The sequence below is a fragment of the Lolium perenne genome, chromosome 2, assembly GCF_019359855.2.
Source record: "Lolium perenne isolate Kyuss_39 chromosome 2, Kyuss_2.0, whole genome shotgun sequence".
NCBI classification, from domain to species: domain Eukaryota; kingdom Viridiplantae; phylum Streptophyta; class Magnoliopsida; order Poales; family Poaceae; genus Lolium; species Lolium perenne.
This window is the reverse complement of record NC_067245.2, coordinates 180,424,501-180,443,899: the sequence shown is the minus strand read 5'-3', so window position 1 is coordinate 180,443,899 and position 19,399 is coordinate 180,424,501. Positions and strand designations below refer to the sequence as shown.

At 42.3% G+C, this 19,399-nt stretch overlaps 1 protein-coding gene across 1 annotated transcript; it reads left to right on the top strand.

Moving 5' to 3' along the window:
* Nucleotides 1-1,284: 1,284 nt before the first annotated feature.
* On the top strand, nucleotides 1,285-6,046 carry LOC127329193 (uncharacterized). The gene is made up of 2 exons (XM_071825535.1): nucleotides 1,285-1,644; nucleotides 5,972-6,046. Exons 1-2 carry the CDS (start codon nucleotides 1,285-1,287, stop codon nucleotides 6,044-6,046), a joined length of 435 nt encoding a protein of 144 aa, XP_071681636.1.
* Nucleotides 6,047-19,399: the final 13,353 nt, after the last annotated feature.

The following is a 19,399-nucleotide window of genomic DNA, read 5'->3' as shown; positions in this document are numbered from 1 at the left end:
ACATTCGTAAAATGGTAGTGCCAATTTTACGTATCGTAGTGCACAAAATACACACACACACACACACACACACACACACACACACACACACACACGCACACGCACACATATGCTCACTTATTTCAATATTTAAACTATATTTTCTTCATTCAAATTTTCCGACCTGGCAATTTGAACATGTAGTTGAATTTTGAGTAAAACCGCTCATACATCAAACATGAATCCAAATAAGGTACAATTCGAGAAAATCTACACATCACATTTTGGCCAATATACATTGTATAATGCTTGTGAAAATGTAGACTATGAAATAGTCAACGCCACCTTTTTAGGTCATGAATGTCTTGGGCATCGACCAAAGTCTGGTAGGATGGTGAGGCATGAGTTACGAACATCCTTCTTCTCCTCTCACCCCCATTTGAGAGAGAGAGAGAGAGTGTGTGTGGGGGGGGGAGGGGGTGGGGTAGAAAGCCATGTTAATAAATTAACTCATACATGAAAGCAAGAAATCAAACTTGATTTATATAAATCACTCTTAGGATTGTAGTTTGTTATTTTTATACCATCTATATCTCATATGACGACACAAGCTAGTCCACATTTTTAATTTCATTGAAGTTCTTTTTGTTGCACTCAAATTACTTCAACTTTTAGGACCCACCATCCGTACAAGGGCAATGGAAATTTCTATGATCTTAGTGCAAGGCTTCACACAGAGACACTCAAAGTATTTCAATATTTTAAAATTCATTTTCTTCCCTCAAAATTGCCGACCGTCCATTCGTAACATGTAGTTCAATTTTGAGTAACATCACACATATGTCAAACATCAATCTATTTTTTTTTGATATTTCGAGAAAATCTTCGTATCCCATTTTTGGCCATCATATAAGGTGTACTGCGTGTGAAAACATAGACAGTGAAACTTTCAGCGTCACCTTTTTTAGGGCCCTTTTGTTGTGGTTTTTTTTTTTTGGCTTTTTGGCTTTGGCAAAAGCCAAAAAAAGCACCCAAAAAAGCACCTAAATAGGTGCTTTTTTGGATTTTGGATTTTGGAAGCCAAAAACAAAGATCCTATTTTTTTGGCTTCCAAAATCCAAAAGCCAAAAAAGCACCTAGCTTTTGCCAAAGCCAAAAAGCCAAAAAAAGCCACAACAAAAGGGCCCTTAGCCAAGCTGGTGGGACGGTGAGGCCCGAATTAATAAAGCCACCACCATCCTTCTTCTCCACTCGCCCCTCCCCTCCCCTCCCCATCAATATCCTCTTCAAAGCAGATTAAAGAGGATGGAGTGCCCCCACGACGGGTGCGGGAGCGTGGTCGCCTACAACGAGCTCCATGACCACGAGCTCGCCTGCCCGCACGGCCCGTGCGACTGCACAGAGGCCGGCTGCGACTTCTCCGCCTCGCCAGCAGCGCTCATCGCCCACCTCAGAGAAATCCATTCGATTTGTGTGGATATGATCCCGTACGGCACCGCGATGGCGTTCATCACGGTGCTTGCACCGCCAGAGCCAAGACGTCCGGTCATCTTCTACGGGAACGATGGTACCGTGTTCGTCTGGCACACATATACGCAAGTCCAGCCAAAAAATGGATGCGTGCTGGCCAGCCTATCCGTTGAGTGCGTGTGGCCGGAGTACAAGGTGAGTATGTCGTCGCACGGCAAGCCATTACTTAATAGCTCTGAGATTGGTTTAATGCTCCCCAACTATACGACCACTATTCTGGCGAACAGCACGACCACGCCGGGCGCCGCCAAATGGTCGGAACTAGAGCGGTCGTTGCAATGGTATCAACCGTGCACGGAGCTGACTATCTGGGTTCGCATCGACAGGTGATACATGCGCCTATCTTAATCTTCGTGTTTATCTAATTGAAATTGCGGTTTATGCAGTACTGAATTAATTAATTTTTGTTGTCAGAAAGTTCTCGTCGGACGGAAGTTCCTATTCGGAGCGGCGGGTTTAGGTTGCCAACTATGGGCTTTTTTCATTCAGAGGATTCACCAGGGCGGCCCTAACGACGATATATGATCTTATTTGGCGGAGAGGGACTTGCTTGCGTTTCCTATCTTCAGTTAGGGCCCTTTATGTAAACACTAAGCGCTTGATTGTATTCTGTGTTTATGTTCACATACTCTATGGTGTAAAATACTATGGAATCCCATGTCCGATTAAATGCACCTCTGGACCCTGCCAGGCATTTCCCTTGTTATCTTTTCTTTTTACACATACTGTAACCATTGTTCAACGCGCAGTCCATCGGCTTGGGTGCTAGATGCTTCCTCGGGAAGGTACCCTATCTTGCCCATTTGAGAACACACGTCCCTATAATTGCTCAGAAGCCCCGCGAGGGCACGATGGTCTTTTCTGGGTGTATGTAAGATTTTAGCCTTGACCAGCCCTCCGCCCTTCTTCTCTTTCTGTTCTGCTGGTAGCTAGTAACTAGCCTTCACCAGCCCTCCATCCTAACTACTGAGTAGTAAAGTACTACATACCTCGCAAGCCATGGCTCCATTGAGCCGGGCGGCCCGGCGGCAGGATATCCTAGGGAAGACGATGAGGACTAGGACCGCCGAGAAAAACTCATCTAGCCAGCTAGCGCGTCGTTGTATGGCCACTTATGATCGCCTGAGCATTCTCGCAGAGCAGTGTGGTGACCCGGCATACCACTGCATGGTGTAGTATGCAAGTCTGATATAACACCAATGAAACACAGTTCCACGGGTATTATATCGCTCAGAGTGGTACAACAGAAACATATGCGGGTCCAAGGCATGTCTATAGAATTACAACACTGACTCTATTACATAAGATCAGCACAGCCTCCTACTTTACAATGAGGTAAAACTGCAAATAAACTCCAGAAGAACGACTCGTAGTCTAGTCTTATCACGAACTCTATTTGTAGAGTATTTAACTAACTCTAGAGGCTGTGAATAGATTCTAGCTAAATAGGAGCTAGGTTTAGGAAACTAGTTCCTTTCTATTGCTAAGCTAGGTTTGATCCTTGTTGGAGGTAGTGTTTGACTCTTCTGTCAGGTTCCTGTCCCTTGAAGTATTTGTTGATCCCTCGGTCTTCGAGTTGCACTGTAGATCCTCCTTTGATGCCTCCATATCTAAGCAGGGGATTTAAGAGTGGGATGAGTACGAGCGTACTCAACAAGTTCATTATAGGAAAGAGGTGTTTAATGCACTAGCTACAGCATTAGACCAGAAAGTCTAATACCAATGCAAGTTTTCATAACCATTTCTTCAAAAGGTTGCTTTTATTCAGAAGAACTATGTCCGTCAGCCTTCACCGGTTTACTAGAACTTCATGGAGCTCCTTTCCGGCCGCGTTCGCAGTTCCATATCCCGGAACAGGGAGTGACAGGTCACGGTTCTTTACACTCTGCAGAGGTGTGTTGCTTTACCCATAAGAGATCTTAACCTTGGTGCCAACCGAGCCGCGTGCTCGTCCACACTTCCTTTGGTGTGAGGCCCGGTATAAGGTCATAGTCAATCATATTCCTCCGCTACCTCGCACACCCACCCTTTGTTGCAAACCCCGACCCTGGGTCCTCGCCGGTCCCATTATTCCCATAATTTCAGGGTGGACCCCGACCACGACGACAGTCTGGGATCGAACCAAACTCCTTCGCCGGTAGCTGCAACCCATCATAGACCACATTACCGTGGGGAATTAGAGTGGGATCCCCACCCTCAAGTTGTTCCGCAAGCCGCAACCGCTACGGTATGCACAGCATAACCGTGGGGAATTAGAGTGGGATCCCCACCCTCAAGTTGCTCCGCAAGATACAACTGCTACGGTAAGCGCATCCGTTGATGTACAAGAGGTGGAAATACGATTGACTAGTCCGTCCCATTCCAGATCTTATGGTTAACACGGGTATTACGGCACAAGAATCACTGGCGACATTTGTTGTTTAATCCTAGATGGATATCAACCCTTGCAATGGAACCTCCACCATATCAACACAATCCATGGTTCCATTGCCCACCACATAGTCATATTCATAGTTATGAAAATAGTGGTTTTGGTTTTTATGCAATAGTGATAATCATAGTACTTTGCAAGTAATTTGATAAAGATAATCAATTGACATGAGCAAGTGATGAACTTGCCTTTCTTGACTGCAAGATTATGCAGACAAGGTCTTCGATGCGTAATAACTCCAAATTCTGAAATAGCATCATCGTCCGGTAAGGACGATGTTTAAAAAATTGGCAAGGATGCAATAGTGCATAAATATGAGATGCAATCGCCCTAAGCGTGACCTAACTCCGATGATTTAGAATCAGTGAGTTGTAATGATTGGTTTAGGGTGTGTTGCACTTTTAGAGTGATTCACATACAAGGTTCTTATTCAGGTGTGATTACTTGGTATTATCAACAGATAGATAATAAAGCATAATAATCAATTGAGCACCTAAAGAATGATCATTGGCATAATGTTAACAAGTAAAGAACAGTGGTCAGTTTTAGTACTATATGGCATGGTTAATGATTAATTATCATATACTTTAAAAGAATAACTTTTGAAGAACATGTTCTTTAATAAAGAACAAGTATGATAATTAGGTTGATGGGGTTCTATGGTTGACTATGGTTTCATTTAGTTTCTGGAGTAAGTATTATATGGATCACAACATAGTTGGATTCATCATCTACTAGGCTTGTATTGTTGAGTTAAGCCTAAACATCTGAATTACCAATAGTTGCTATCAAGGTGGTATACCTTGTTGGTGATAGCTGGCTAGGGTTTATAGGTCCTTATAAGCAGGGTTGGTGAGGATTCCTTATTTTCTTCAAAAGAATAACTTTTGAAGAACATACTTCTTAATTAATAAGAAGTATTACAATTAAGGTTGAGGTGGTCTAGGTTTTGCTATTTGATCCTATAAGTACGGAATGATTGGCTCCTAAATGGGATGGTTCATAATCATCTCACACTAATAGGGTTTAGTGTGTATGGGATATGATGTTAATATTAGCATGGTTGCTATTGGAGTTCATCACAATGGTATGATGCTATATAGGTAGGAGTAAGGTTGATACTTTTGATGATAGGAATTAGGGTTTAGACTTAGGTATTCCTATTTGATCATCTAGGTTTGAGGGGATGAACACATGGAAGGTTAAGGTCTTAGTGATGGGCTCCTATATTTTATGTGGACCTGGATATGCACTTAGTGGCTAATTAAGGATCTAGGTATGAATACAATGTCTCTTGATCACATGTCTTAACCTAGGGTTTAGGTTTAGAAGTAAATTAAGTTTCAATTTGATTAATGGAGCTTTGGTTCCTTGTTGAATTAGGGTTTTAGGCTTCACATGAAATGATAAGGTTGTCACATTATTTCATAATGAATTAGGGTTTGCTATTTACCCTATGGTTCTATGATTAATAACTTCATGGTAAAGTTGAAGTTATTAGTAACTTGGAAATAAAAATAATTATTGAATTTGGCATTTTATTATTTTTAATGGATTTAATAATTAAGGTAATTATTAATTAGGGTTTAAATCCTTCTAATAAGGATTTAACAAATTAACAAATGAAGAAAATTAGTTTTAATGTTTTATTTATTTATTTACTGGTTTTTGTTTATTTTTGGAAATTTTTACTAAGTATTGAATTTTAATTGAATTTAGATTTAAAATTAAAGGCTTAATTAACAAGTATTAAATAATTAAATTTTTATTCAAAATAAAAATTTCATATTATATTTTTATTGGATAGATTTTATTTTTAGGATCATTTTGATATCTCATATGTATTTTTCCGAATTATGATACATTTCCTAATTATTTGCAAAGTTTCAGCAATTATTGGATTTGAAATAAAGCAAAAGAAATACTAAATGTACCCGGCCAGACTACCCGCAGGGACACTGACTGGTGGGCCTGTGCCACGTCAGCTGCCACGTTGCAGTTGTCTGGGGTCAAAATTGACCATGTGGCCAGGGAGCTCCTGGCCGGCGGTCAAACGGCGACGGCGCCGGAGCTAGGCTGCCCCCCAGGACGCGCGACTACGCTTAATAGAACCACAGCACGATGGGGAACAAAATGATGGCGGCGCCGCGCCCTAATGGTCGCCGGAGCGGCGGCGGCATCTATGTCCGACGGCGGCGCACGGTGGCCGACGGTGAGAGCGAGCTATGGCGCGTTCTAGGATGTAATCTGAGGCCCTCGAGAAGCGCATACTCACCCAGATGACGAACGGCTTGAAGGAGGGGTCGATTGAGCTCGGACGGTGGCGAATTCGTCCACGGCCATGGCGGCGGTGGTCGGGGAAAGTGGCCTAATTCGCCAAGTCCGGGGCCTCCCAGCCCGCACGCGTAGACTAGGAGAATGAGGAGAAGCTGGCGGTGACGGGAGCATCCCCGGCGAGGCACGGGGCTGCCTCTATCGCCGGCGGCGAGCGGAGGGCTGTGGCTAGGGTTTCGGGAATTTGGAAGAAATTTAGGGGAGGAGAGGAAGAAGACGATGGCCAGGGCTTCTCTGGGTATTTATACCCCTCCGGCGGTCGTCGATGGTCGCGGGAGTCCTCGTTGGCGGCCGGGACGTGGCTCGCCGGCGTCGCGGTGGCGAGCTCCAGAGCGTCCAGGACGAAGACGAAAGCGAGGACGTCTCCTCGTTCTTATCCTGGGCGAAAAGGTATTGGGCTGGTTTGGGCCAAGGTTTAGGAATGGACCATGGGCTGCTCCTGGGCTGCCACGGCCAGGTATGGTCCAGGTGAGTTTTTCTCCCCTTTTTATTTTCTGTTTTTTAATTTTCTATTTTTATATTTTCTATTTGAATTCATATTTGAATTCAATACTGTTTGCGGGTATTTGTAATTATACTAATTCATTCAAGATTTAGTATACTGACTATTGTTTCACTATTCTATTTGAATTCATATTTGATAGTAGATTACTTGCATATTTTTGAACTTATTCAAAATAACACTTAAGCATGAATATAGGTGTTCTTTAAGTTCCTTTTTCATTTGGAATGCAACTCCCTTTTTACTGGTTATGGTTGATAATTCCCACTTCAATTAATCTTAGAGGTTATCATTAGGACTTGACCTCTTATTTTAGAAGTTGGTTAGTTGCATATGATTTCATGTGAGCACCTATTTGTTAAGGTCATTTAGATTTTTCTCATAACCCTATTTTAGAGTTAGCTCTAGAATTATATTTAATAACACTTTGAATTACTTGGAGTAGATACTACTCTCATTATGGGTTGGTCTTAATTATAAAGATAGGTGGTTGACAACCACACTTGGTTTAATTATAGGGCTTGGCACTAGGTGTTTCTTATCTTCAATAATTGAAGCATAAGATATAACTAGTGAGCAATTCTAGGGCTCTAATCATATTTACCTAATGGCACCTGGTTTGAAACTCAATTATGGCCTAGGGTTTGAATTGTGATCACCCAAGTGATACACAAACTAGTGTTGAGATATAATTCTAGGTTGTAGAGTTGGAATAACACCATATTGTGTTTGCTAGGGTTTTAATCCCCCCTAACCAAGGTAATATGGTTAGTTGCTTAATTGTTTCTGTTTTCCTTTAATTACTAAGGACTTATGATGTTATCTTCCACCAATTTGACTTATATTACTATCCTCAATTTATCATTAAAGTAACTAAAGTGGTTATAGTTTTTTTATAGTTAACTTTGGTTATAGTGATGAATGGTTTCTCACCATATAAATTATAGGCTTTAACTCTAAGCTTTTCTTATGTTCTTATATCTTCTACTCCAAGTTCTTAGGGTTTATGATCACTACACAATTTATAATGATCAAGGTTTGGCTTCCTAAGTTATCTCTCAAGAATTAGGTTTCTCACTTCTAAAGTATTGTCTTGATCAGCTAGGGTATAATACCCCTATTTTACTTTCTAGGATAGGACTACTATGGTTGCCTCAATAATTTATATCCCAGGAGAATACCTGTGATATACACTTAGAGTTCTCTCAAGGAATGATGGTTTAACCTTTTGGATATATGTATAGTTCTCTCCCTCACATTCAAGTGTTGCCTTAACTACTTGAGTGTAACACCATAGATTGAGTTCTCTCATGTAGGAATGGTTTATTCTAGGGTTTATGGTGTACTCCTAATATTTTCTTAGGTATCTAGGCTAAGACTCCCCTTTGTTACCTTAGTTGGATTAGTCTCTTCCTTACTTTATCAATTCATGGATATGGTATTATTCCATGTGATAATAAGGTTATCTCACCACTTCAAGATGGAATGGTTAATCTCTCCATACTTTAGTTCAATGATTGTCCTTTATTCTTAAATAGGTAAAGCTAAGATTGGTATGAGTGGTCTCTCTCATTTAGGGAAGGACTTGAATACTAACCTAAGGTTAGGCTCCATAGAGAATGATGTGGTCACCAATATCTATGGTTAACATAAATGGATTCTCTCTCTAGGAATGTCTTGAATAATATCCTTGGGTTCCTCTTAAAGGTGATGATTTGAATACTTGGATGTATATCCAAGGTTTATCTCAAGGTTTGTTTTTGCTTCTCTAATAATTATAGTAGAACTCTCACCTCTCTGGGTTTGATGTATAGTAATTTGAAATAGAGAAGAATTATATACTTCTTAAGTTGAATCTCCTTGTCTTGTTTCCAAGGTTAAAGTAGAATGGGTATCATAGGGTTTATGATAAGAGCATAGATTAGTTTAATACATGGAGAAGATAAGTCAATAATGGTTTCTCCATTTTATTGTTACTTGGTTTGTAATTGAATAGATGTTCATATGCTATGGCAAGGTTTACCATATTATGATCTGTTTTGAGATCAAGCAATTGATCATTTAGTAAAGTGTTGTTGTGTTGATTATTGGTTCCATTTGGTCTAACCCCTTAGATCATATCATCTCTGCCCAAAACAAGGTTTTAACAAAGTCACGTTGAGGTTTATAGCGCTTGACTTGATGAGCTACTTCAATTCCACCAAGGTCAAGTGAAATTTCAGTTACTGTGACTATTTTACTTTAAAGCGCGAAAATTCCCCAGATTTTCTATGCATGAATGCAATGCACACATCTGTTTCCTCTATTTTTGTAACCCCAATACCTGGGATATTACAAGTAGTCTATCCTCTATTCGATGGAGAGCGAGCCAGTGGGCAAGGGTTCGTCCGGGTAGGTTTCTAGTGGCGTGTCCTCCAGTTCATTCTTATTTTCTAATAACTGTTTTTTTCCATTTATTTACATCTCACAGGACCGGCGGTTCAAACATCTACCCGGTAACCCCCACGATGGTGGCGCCCCAAGTCCGGTCGTCGGAAGCTGAGTTCGGCCCCGTTTCACGGCCAAGCCAGGTAGGCTGTATGCCTCTATCCACTTTTTTTTATACTCCCTCCAATCCATTTTAATAGACTCAGATTTAGTACTCCCTCCGATCCATTTTATTTGACTCAAATTTAGTACAACTTTGTACTAAATCCGAGTCAACTAAAAGGGATCATAGGGAGAATACAACTTTACTAAATCCGTTTTACTACTACTACTAAAAGGGATAGGATGGAGTAGTTTATGTAATCACGGCTTTCCTTTTAATTATGTGTTGATGAACACTGTGATATTTGTGGAGCGTCCAAGTGATGTCCATTCCTGTATCAAGATCTGTGCTAGAAATTAGTAGTACTCCTATTTTTTTGCGTGTAATTACTCATATATGAATTGGTTGGATTATTTTTTGTTCCATACAATGATCGTGCCAGCAAATGGAGGTGAACATGGCCCACATAGGCAGCCAGCTGGGGAATGAACTCTCCCTCACCCCAGAGTTTGAGCCTGTTCACGTAGATTTGGCGTCCGAGAACAAGATCTGCCATAATCTTCAGCAAGGCATCAATACCTTTACCGCCGAGCTCGACAGGCTTAATGAGCAGAACCGCGTTTGTGTGGAACTGCATAACCAGAGCGTCACATTGATGAATGATGATGATGCAAACACCACCATCAAGGGCGAGGGTTCGTCCGGGTAAGTTTCTAGCGGGGTGTCCTTCAGTTGATTCTTATTTTCTAACCGTTTTTACATTTATTTACATCTCACAGGGCCGGCGGTTCAAATGTCTCCCCGGTAACCACAACGACGGTGGCGCCCCAAGTCCGGCCGTCCGAAGCTAAGTTCGGCCCCGTTTACCGGCCAAGCTAGGTAGGCTGTATGCCTCTGTCCACTTGTTTTTTTATAGTTTATGTAATCACTGCTTTCCGATTATTATGTGTTGATGAACCCTGTGGTATTTGTGGAGCGTCCGAGTGTTGTCCATTCCTTTATCAATATCCATGCTAGAAATTAGTAGTCCTATTGTTTGCGGGTAATTAATACTCATATATGAATGGGTTGATTTCTTTTTTTTATACAATGATTGTTGTAGCAAAAGGAGGAGAACAAGGCCCACATAGGCAGCCAGCTGGAGAATGAACACTCCCTCACCCTGGAGTGTGATCGTCTTCACAGAGTTTTGGCGTCTGAGAAGGAGATCTCCTTTTATCTTGCGCAATGCGTTGACATGCTTAAGCAGCAGAACGCCTACTGGGTGGAACTGAACAACAAGAGCGTCACATGGATGGATACTGGAAGCAACCTCATCAAGTATCTCATGGAACAGAAGTTGAAATTAAAGCTCAAGAGGCAGATCTCGAGGGTGCTAATGCGCGGACAAACCGCCGTCCTTAAGGCGATTATCAAGGAGAAGGAGGATCTCCGTGCACAGCTAGCGACCTATATCTCGGCGTCCACCAAGAGCGTCCCTGAGTAGGAGATCTTGTTCTGCTAGTTAACTGCTTCATCACCTTAATATCGCCATGTGCTCGTAAAACTGCTAGTTAACTTTCTGTTGGTATGTTGCACATTTGATCTGAACTTTGTGTTTTGCAATGCACAATTGATCAACTACTAGTAAGTGTATATTAAAATGGCGGGATACTCTTTTTAGCGGCGAAAATTTTCCATTTGTTGCTATTGTAGCGAATCTAAGCCCTTCAGAATCTTCCCTATCGTCAAGAAAACTTTCCAAAAACATAAGCATTTTGGAGGGAAACCTTGATGATATAGGCTATGAGGATGATCCTGGGTTGTGGTTCTTAGCGTGATCTGTAGATGGCAATATGCTTCTTGTTCATACCTGAGGCTTTACTGAGGCTGCAAGATGTTCTCTAAGGACACTGTCAGTTATGTTCATATAAGCTAGGGAAGAGATTACTGGTCTTGGAGCATATTGTCTTTTCGTGGGATTGAATTATCCGCTCACATTGCAGTAAATCATGCATATTTCGATTTATATTTTGGTGGAGTTTCATTCGATTTGAATCATAGGTTTGTGAGAAAATATATATTTAGTTTAAACTAGTGCTCGAATACGTAAGAAGCTATTTAATCACAAGCTAGTCATCCAAATGGGATGAAATATTCATAGATTTTAAAACAAGGCATCTACATATTACTGGATTTTTTTCAAAATTTTCTGAATAGTTTTTTCTTTTTTAGCTTCGAAATAACAGATAGTTTGGAACGTTGGATCTCGAATGATGGTAGATGGTGGCACCTAGTCACAATGAGACTTGGAAGCATCAAGTCACTGAAGCTCCAAGCTAGGAAAGGCATTGAAAATGAAGTTCTGCTCTAAAACATCTCTCATTTCATTTTGGTGCTCGCGCGGTTGCATGCTGCCCACGTGTTAAGGTACGTGTCTCTGGCATAGAGTACTACGATTATCGGCGAAAAATATATCGTAATGGAAACTGTAAAAAAACCCTCTCTGCTCAAGCTGATGTGACGAGACATCACTGCACCAAACGTCGTCGCAAATTTATAGATGGGTGGCGTGCTAGTCTACCATCTACCAACTGTCAAATCGGCGCCTAGTCGCAGCAGCAGCAGCCTAGAGTACTGCCTAGGTTTTGCCCCTTGCATGTCTATCATCTTTTTCTTCACCCTCCCAGAATCATGCGCACGCGCAGGATCTCGATCCCCACCACGCCGCATCGTTCCTTCCATAGCGCTCGCCCTCTCCTCCGAAAACCCCAAGCGCAGTTGCATCCGCCATCCACCTAAATCCATCTTCACGTGATGGAATATTCTAGGCTTTGCCGGGGCGGCGGGGACGGCCACTTGGAGGCTCTCACCGGCGACAACATCGACCTCATCGCTGCGCATCTGGACGTTACCTACACCGTCCGACTTGCCGCATGTTCCAGGGAGCTCTACGACCGGATCAGCAAGGATGAAGGTAAGATGCACCATTGGGGTGAACCCTGCCTGCTGATGCCTCCGCCTGCTTATTGGTTCGATGAACACTGGGATTGGGCGACAGCATCTCGTCTGCATGATACCGTGTACGACCTGGTGCCCCTCGACCATCCTCGCCGTTCTGTCGTCCTGCCGTTCATGCACGACAGAAAATGGCTTGGCGCGAACGGCGACTGGATCGCCGCCGCCGATCATCATGGGTACCAGTGGTGCCTCGTGAACGTCTACACCGAGCGACATATCCCCCTTCCATCCCTACCTGCTTCGAAGATCGATCATAGTAGTTTTTCATATCAACCTGCATACTCTTTTAACTGGGGTCCAGCAATTGATTTGTTGAAGATTGTAATCTGCCAAGTGCCCACAAAAGGTGGGAGGTACGCAAATTACAAGCTCATCGCCTTGTTCGACAAAACGATTTTCTACCTTGAAGGGGGTGGCGACTGGAGAATGCCCATGCTGGAGGCCCTTACACCTGCACCTGATTATCCATATTACTGTGATGCCATTGAACTCGGTGGCCACGTTTTTGCGGTGGACGAAATCGACGGCTCCACGTACTTACGGGACACCGCAAATGGTATTTTTTCAGTCCTTTTGCATTGCATGATACACTGCCTTAACCAATGAAGTTATTAATGAACTACCTTGTTTATATTTTACCTTTCTTAAATGACTTAATGATCACACCCCTTTTGCTGAATATGAATGAACCGTTGCTTGCAATGAATTAGTAGTACTAATTAGCCACCAACAAACATAGTATGCTCAGTATGTGATTGCATTCCTGAATTAGTAACTCTACGCCAATGCAGAATATGGATGTAATTAACCAGTATCTCAAAAGATAACGTAGCACTATGAAGGCACCCTTTTTGATAACCTTTTACACCCATTGTTTCATATATAACTAATTGATTTTGCCTCCAAAAGGAGGACGAGAGACCTCGCCATCTGCATCAGAGAGATGCATAAGGGCTTTCATAAGTATATGACTTAACGATCACATCTTTATCTGAATATGAATGAACCGTTGCTTGCAATGAATTAGTACTAGTCAGTCATCAGCAAACATAGTATACTCCGTATGTGAATGCATTCCTGAATTAGTAACTCTATGCAACTGCAGAGTATGGATGTAATTAACAAGTATCTCAAATGTTAACGTAGAAACAGAAAAATAGAAGAAAATCGTTTGTAATTACATGCGTAGCTTATATTTTCTAGAGATCGGGGAAAAAGCGTTGATTGGATGTACCTACATGCAGATCAAACAGTTCTTTGTTTATATCGGTGAACAATCTGCAAAATGGTATAATTAATTTTGTGTTTGATACATTATTTCTCCCATTTTCTTGAATAGATTTCAGTTTCCCACAATTATCTTTGATTAGTGATTGTGACGTCCCCTCATTCAAAATAACTCAGGTTATCTTTTTCCTAATCAAGTGTTATTTAAGTTTGAGTAAGTTTACGACTAATATCTACAACCTCATATATATATAAGATTTAGCACCTGCAGGCCTAGCAAAGTTAGCTGCCTGTAGTCCCCTGTATAGTTCTTTCTTTTGCTTTCTCAGTTTTCGTAGCCTTGCTACAACCCTGTATGCTCTAATATATAATGATGCACGACTAGGCATGTGTTCGAGAAAAGAAAATCTAAATATCTTTTGTAATATATGAGCCTATATTGATGTTTTAGATGTTGGTATTATAACTTTCGATAAACTTGAACAGACTTAAATCAGTTTAACTTAGCACAACCATATGGCGTACCTTTTTTAGAACGCGAAAATGAGGTAAAGAAATACCCTGTGTACCCTTAACTATCAATAGTAGAGAAGAGATTATGAACCTTCAACTCTAAAATGCAAATTCTTCTACTGAATGGATAGCTGCATCTGATACCTATTTTGCAAATGTTACCAGACTTGGGGTTAGCTATAAAAAGGCATTTCTTTCTTGTCAAGCTTAATGCACTACCAACACAACCAAAAGTCCGAACTGATCGCAAGGGCGGCAATTTTAGGATAAATTGCGAAAGTCAGGACTCGAACTCGAGACCCTGGCTCTGACACCATGTCAAGCTTCATCGACTAGCCAACGCAACCAAAAGTCCGAACTGATGGAAAGGTCTAGGCAATCTACTTATACAGTTAAACATTTCTTACCCTTCGGGTGGTCACAGGGAAGCTCTCTAATAGATCACTTAAGACAAAGGGAATTAACTACAGCACAGGACTTAAACTTAAGATGATATATATTTGTCAAAATTTGAATCTATCTATATGCTTTCACTGTCTAGATACATCTGAATTTGGACAAATATCAGACACTTTCGGTGGGACAGAGGTAGTATATAACTGTGTATACACTAACTAGTGTCTAGTTTTGGCATCAATAATAACCTAGATGACACAAATGCTAAAACTGCAAGAATGCTCGATGTCAGTCACGAAACATTATTGCAGTACCACTTTAGTATGTAAACATCGATCGAAGTATGAGAAAGACTCAAATAGAGTTAGCTACTGAATTCATTCTTATCCTGATGTAGAGTTATTTTCTATATATTATTGAGACGTTTCGATGCTTAGTTTCTGTTGGGCTTTTCATCTGGACAAATCATTAGCTGAAATGGGCAGCTACTATTTTTAGATTATATCAACTAAGGCAGCTGTTACTTTTCTCTGTTCTTACTAATTACTGTTCATGAAACTATAGTTCATATTACATGTGTCAAGGTGAGACGATTGCTAAAGTAGAATTATCTGCATTTACTTTGCCGTGCTTTCCCTGAAAATAGTCTGTTGTTTTTGGCTACTAATTCATACGCTCACATCTTCACATGTTAAACATGGATGTACACTAGACCAGCTTAGATGAGGCAATTGTCCACTTTTGCTGGTGTAGCAATTTTAGTATTTCATCTTACACTCAATTACTTCAGGGTAGCCGTCTTTTGTTTTCAGATGTCTTTTAATAGATCAAATTCTGAGAAGGATGCAATTACCTTCCCACGGTCAGTTTCCTACATGGGGTAGCTAGCTAAGCATTTGGCTAAGTATATGAACTCTTACTTTCACAATCGGAGACATGAACCATCAGTATTAGTAGATGGCCTAGCAATTTAACCGACATCGCACAAGATACACACCAAGGAGTGATAACAAATGGCATCACAAAATTGTGTTCTGTAAAAAATAATCCTGAAGTTGTGTTGTGATCTATTTATGAGTTGCAGCAATATGTGCAACGGATTCGTTCTCTACACATTAGGATTAGACAGTTTTGTTAAATTAAATGTTGATCTCTTCACAGTTGAGATTGTTTCAGACTTCCGGATAGCATGATGTTTGATTGCGTTGTCTCAGGGCTTAGGGAAAGTGGGTATGTGCCTAATATCAGCTCCCTTAACGTTGTAAGGGCAGTTTGAGAATCGGTGAGTTTGAGCATCATTTATTCAAAAAAAATCATGCTACAACTGCTAAACTTCACTTCATGTTGTGCCATCATCATTGCTGATGAAAAGCCGATAAATATTTACAACTGCTAAACATTTACTCCATCTCACAGCTTAAGGTGTAAATAAATTGGCGCTACAGTAGGATTAAGTAGGGTTGGTGTGGAAATTAGCTTCCATACTTGCCCCTCATAAATCTCTAATAACTCACTCCTTTTACTCCGTATTTCTCTCTCTTCCCTAAAGTAGCCGCATCAGACTCCTCGTTAACTACCATCTCATGCATGCACCGTATACAACCAATGAGGCACCGGTTTTAGAGGAGATTGACTGGAGGAGCAGTTAATTCAGCGTGAATACCGTGTGCATGCCATAGCTGGGTCAATCGTCTCCCTGTTTTTAGCAAACGAGAAACGGCTGAGAGGGGCATCTTCGGTAGAAATAGGATAGAGTTCGCCCTACGCCTTATGCTTTGATCAAAAATCGAATTTATTTTTACGCCTCAAGCTCTGAGATAGAGGGAGTATATTAGTTAGACACGCCGCGCCGATCATTGCTAGTGCCTTACTATATGACATAAGAAGACCATGTGAAGGAGACATGCATCACCTTTTTTGGTGATGTAACTAGTCGTCCTGTAGCCCTTGTCAAATTCCTCGATGCGATGGGAGGGCCTGCTCACCCTATACGCTAGTACAGTAGTAGTAGTTGCATTTTTTGGGCTCACACCGGCGAAGGGCGCGAATCGGGCGCGTCGGCGCCTCGCGGCACGACGGTTTTCGCGTGTGGGGCCGCCTTGTCAGCGGGAGGACGCGACTGTTCGCATCAAAGGCGACGCGGGAAGGTTGGTAGTCCCCGGCGTTTAATGGTCTCCCGCGCCTAAACCTAGGCGGCCACGAGGGCAGCGGCCGGACACGCGGCGTCCAGTCGCCTACCCCGCCGTAAATGAGGGTAGTTGCCTACCACCAGCATAAAGTACCTACTACGCCGTCCACCCCCGCGGTGCTATCCTCTCATTTCCACCACCGCTTACGCTCCATTCTCTCCTCGCCACCTCAAAAATGCCGCGCCATCGGAAAACGAGGTTCTGTAGGCTTGGCCTCAAAGTCCGCGCGCAGCCTCCACCACCATCGCAGCCGGAGCCGGAGCCGGAGCCGCAGTCCGACGCGGAGTACAGCTCCGATAACGACGAGGACCCACGGTTGAAGGAGGAGTACAGCGAGCACGACCTCCGGATCTTGGAGGCTTCCCAACGGAAGTTCTGCGAGGACAGGGCTCATCGCCATTATGAGGCGTTCGCCTGCCACAAGCGATACTCTTCTTCGGAAGGAGATTTCTCGGCTAAGGACTGAACCGCTGGGACAGCGCCGCCGGCAAGGTCTTTTGACGGCGTCCGCCATGCTCGACCGCCTGGAGCGCGAACAGTGGCTGCGCCAGTGTTGAAGTGCTGGGTATTCATTTTCAACCTGTGTATTCATTTTGCCAAAATCCTCATGTATTTGCCAAATTTTTCTCTGATTTATGAGGAAATTCTAAGGTTTTGTCAAAATCTTGGGTATTCAATGCATACGCAAGAATACCCACAGGGCCGCCCCTATCGCGAAGCATGGGACCAGAAGCGGGCACGGACGTAGGCGGCATAGGCGAAGAACGAGGACGAGGCAGACCCGTCGCGCGCCCCAACCGACGTCCATTAGATTAGGATTAAGTTTAAGTTTTATTTAGGCCTCCCCAACCGACGGCATCACTTGTGTTCATGTAGTATTATTATGGTGGTGTACTTGTGTTCATGTACTTGCTTCAGACATGTACTGCTGTGTTTGTTGAAGGAGACATGCATCACCCTTTCTTGGTGATGTCTTCCTGTAGCCCTTGTCAAATTAAATTCCTCTGATACTGATGGGAGGGCTTGCTCACCACACACGTCAGGATGAAGTGGAGAGAAACTACTCGTCCCTTGTTGGACACGGACCATTGGAAACTTATTTTCATTATCAATCCTACGTATTATTTTTGTGGCATATATCTTATATTACACCTTGTCAGTGCCCATGATGATGGACTTGGGTGTCTAGGAATAGGAAGGAGGACACTAGCGAATAAACAAACCGGTCAGCCAAACTGGGCAGCCGATGAAAAGTATGATCAAGTGCGAATCGTCGAAATTGCAATACAATAATTTTCGGGGAAAATATATGTTGATATGAACTTGCAAGTGTGGGCTACCCACAAACTATTTGCAAACACGGGCTATGCATCCACCATGCCATGCTATCTATAGTTCTATTCCTGTTGCTTAGTTTTTTCCCAGTTTTATGAGTTGAAGCTGATATACCGTTCCTACGAAATAGCCAAACTAGATCCAGAGGCATAATATTCAGATTGTGGGCTTCATAAGTATACCATTTGGGTCCATTTTTGTTGTTGCATTGTTCAGGCAACAAGATTAAGCTTGTAGAGAGCTCATCTTCGAAAAAAAAGGGAGCTGCCCTGATCGAGCCACCAAACGCCAGGTGAGCGGACCCGCCCTGGCAGCTTACGCAAGTTACTTGGATGGGCTCATCCCCTGCTTTTAAGCCCTGGTTTGAAGGTTTGTGGCCAGAGACCATCAAGCTGAAGATCTCCACCGATTGCATCTGGGAGGTCGGCCTGAAGGAGGAAGATGGCAAGATTGTTATGGACGCACGCTGGTCAGCGTTTGTCAAAGCACATGACTTGAAGATAGGATACTTCACAGTATTCAAGAGGATTGACACCAGATCCTTGAAGGTGCTCGTATTTGATCACAAAAACTGCGAGAAGGTCATCAAGTGTAAAGGCAATCATGCACCACTGGAGGAACAATATGGATCACAGCTCAAATAAGGTGGTGCATGTTCGGTTCTAATTACCACTTTTTTGTAGAGAGGTGGTCAATAAGTATATTTACCACTCTCTTCGATGATGCATTTGTGGTCAACATGATGGTACTCTTATATACTATGTGCGTGGCTCCTTCACACACAATGTTATGTTAAACATGAAGGCTCAATCTGTACTCAATGTCTCTAGTTACATTAGTTAATGCTTGTGTTGGCTGTATTGTGAAGAACACATGCTGTTCAGTTGTGCAGTGAAGTCAAAATGCTGCATTTGGTTCCTCGCAAACGTATGCATGCACCAACAAACTCCCCTTCCATAGTTTTCCAACAAATAGCAAACCTCCTGCTGACAAGCATATTAGGCGCAAATGTGCAACCTTCAGTAACGATCAGGCTTCCAGCACTGCCCCATGTAACCAGACATTTTTTGTGTGTGAGGCTAACCTTACCAATAGAAAAAAAGTACAACTTCCCCCGCTTGGGCCAAAATTTCCCCTTTTGGGTTGCCGTCTACTCCCTCCGGTCCTTTTTAATTGACTCAAATTTAGTACAAAGTTGTACTAAATCCGAGTCAATTAAAAGAGACCGGAGGGAGTACATGGTAATTGATGTGGGCCTACTTACTAGGACTATAATGCCCAATAACTACAAACGGGCAACTCAAACACTTTCGGCCCCTTTTCTAATACAACACGGATACTATGATTCACCACAAAAAACAGGGACATTCTACGTACAAGTTGTTTTTAAAGTGATCAAATATCAGGAGCCAAAAATAATTCAAGAAAAGAAA

Bases quoted from the DNA above. Each gene is read 5' to 3' on its own strand.
- LOC127329193 (XM_071825535.1), top strand. From the start codon at position 1,285: ATGGAGTGCCCCCACGACGGGTGCGGGAGCGTGGTCGCCTACAACGAG. The intron at 1,645-5,971 runs GTGAGTATGTCG...CCATGTGGCCAG, and splicing joins GCGTGTGGCCGGAGTACAAG to GGAGCTCCTGGCCGGCGGTC.